Source organism: Rhineura floridana, chromosome 2, assembly GCF_030035675.1.
Source record: "Rhineura floridana isolate rRhiFlo1 chromosome 2, rRhiFlo1.hap2, whole genome shotgun sequence".
NCBI classification, from domain to species: Eukaryota; Metazoa; Chordata; class Lepidosauria; order Squamata; family Rhineuridae; genus Rhineura; species Rhineura floridana.
The window spans coordinates 99,816,933-99,818,636 of NC_084481.1; the positions used below are offsets into that span (position 1 = coordinate 99,816,933).

Genomic DNA, 1,704 nt, shown 5'->3' on the forward strand with positions numbered 1-1,704 from the left:
TAGGGTTTTCATGAGGCTGAGAGGCAGTCATGCGACAAGGTCACCCAGTGAGCTTCATGGCTATGTGGGGATTCGAACCCTAGTCTCCCAGGTTATAGTCCAACACCTTAACCACTACACCACACTGGCTCTCATTGATAAGCAAAATAATGCCAAATAAGCATTTTCAGATGTACTCTATGTATACCATTAAGGTGACTGGCAACATTTACATTCCTCTTCCCTGTACCGACAGGTGATACCTCTGGTGATAATGGAAACAGACGGAAACCACACACTACTTACCAGCTTTGTCTTGGTGGGTTTCACAACAGATCCACTCTTGCGGATCATCCTCTTTGTGCTTTTCCTGGTCTCGTACACTCTAACCCTGACTGGAAACCTGGGTCTCATGACACTGATCTACCTAGATTCCCGTTTGCACACACCCATGTATTTCTTTGTGGGCAGCCTTTCCTTCCTGGATGTCTGGTACTCCTCAGTCTACACTCCCCGGATCCTGTCTGACTGTGTGTCCAAGAACAATGCTATGTCCCTTGCAGGCTGTGCAGCTCAGTTCTTCTTCTCAGCTGGCTTAACCCAAAGTGAATGCTTCCTGCTAGCTGCCATGGCCTATGACCGCTACGTGGCCATCTGCAACCCACTCCTCTACGCCACTGCCATGTCCAGGAAACTCTGCATCCAGCTGGTCACTGGGTCTTACGTGGCTGGCTTTGCTAATGCCGTTGTGCATACAGGCAACACTTTCCGCCTACACTTCTGCGGGAACAACATTATCAACGACTTCTTTTGTGATGTGCCACCACTTCTGAAGATGGCCTGTAGTGATACTCGGATCTATGAACTCATCGTATCCACAGTCATTGGTTGCAATGTGCTGGCAACCACTATTCTCATCCTGGGCTCCTACGCGGGCATCGTGGCAGCCATCATATGTATCCGCTCAACTGCAGGGCGACGTAAGGCCTTCTCCACTTGCTCTGCCCACCTCGTCTCGGTCTCCCTTTTCTATGGCTCCATCCTCTTCATGTATTCCCGACCCAGCTCCCAGCACACTCCAAACTGGGACAAGGCAAATGCACTTTTCTACACAGTGGTCAACCCTTTGGTCAACCCCATGATTTATAGCTTTTGAAATACATGAATCCCACCATAGAATCATGGGAACTGTAGTTTGTTAAGGGTGGCGGGAACTATAACTGTGAGGGGGAAACTACACTTCCCAGGATTCTTTGGAGGAAGTCATTCACTTTAAATTAAACTTGGATGTGCTTTAAATGTATTATGTGGATCTGCATTACTTCATAAATTTTGCCTGCATATAAATCATTTTAATTACTTTTAAAAATTGGAATGTGCTACAAAGTTTACTGGTTGTCATGGGTCTCTCAGCCTGATCTGTCCCTCAGAGTGAAAACAACAGAGGGGGATCATGACCACCCCAAGGAAGAAAGGCACACTTAAAATGTAGAGGAAATAATCATGTACAACTGTAGTGTGAAATCAGATACTTAGAATCATAGAATAGTAGAGTTGGAAGGGGCCTATAAGGCCATCGAGTCCAATCCCCTGCTCAGTGCAGGAATCCAATAGACGGCTGTCCAGCTGCCTCTTGAAGGCCTCCAGTGTCAGAGAGCCCACTACCTTTCCAGGTAATTGGTTCCATTGTCGTATGGCTCTAACAGTTAGGAAGCTTTTTCTGAT

The 1,704-nt window shown here is 46.9% G+C and overlaps 1 protein-coding gene across 1 annotated transcript; it reads left to right on the top strand.

Moving 5' to 3' along the window:
* Window positions 1-253: 253 nt before the first annotated feature.
* On the top strand, window positions 254-1,135 carry LOC133377968 (olfactory receptor 9G4-like). Its single transcript, XM_061612754.1, has one exon. The coding sequence runs from the start codon at window positions 254-256 to the stop codon at window positions 1,133-1,135; it is 882 nt and encodes a 293-aa protein (XP_061468738.1).
* Window positions 1,136-1,704: the final 569 nt, after the last annotated feature.

Excerpts from the sequence above, each read along its gene's own strand:
- LOC133377968 (XM_061612754.1), top strand. The coding sequence starts at position 254 with ATGGAAACAGACGGAAACCACACACTACTTACCAGCTTTGTCTTGGTG.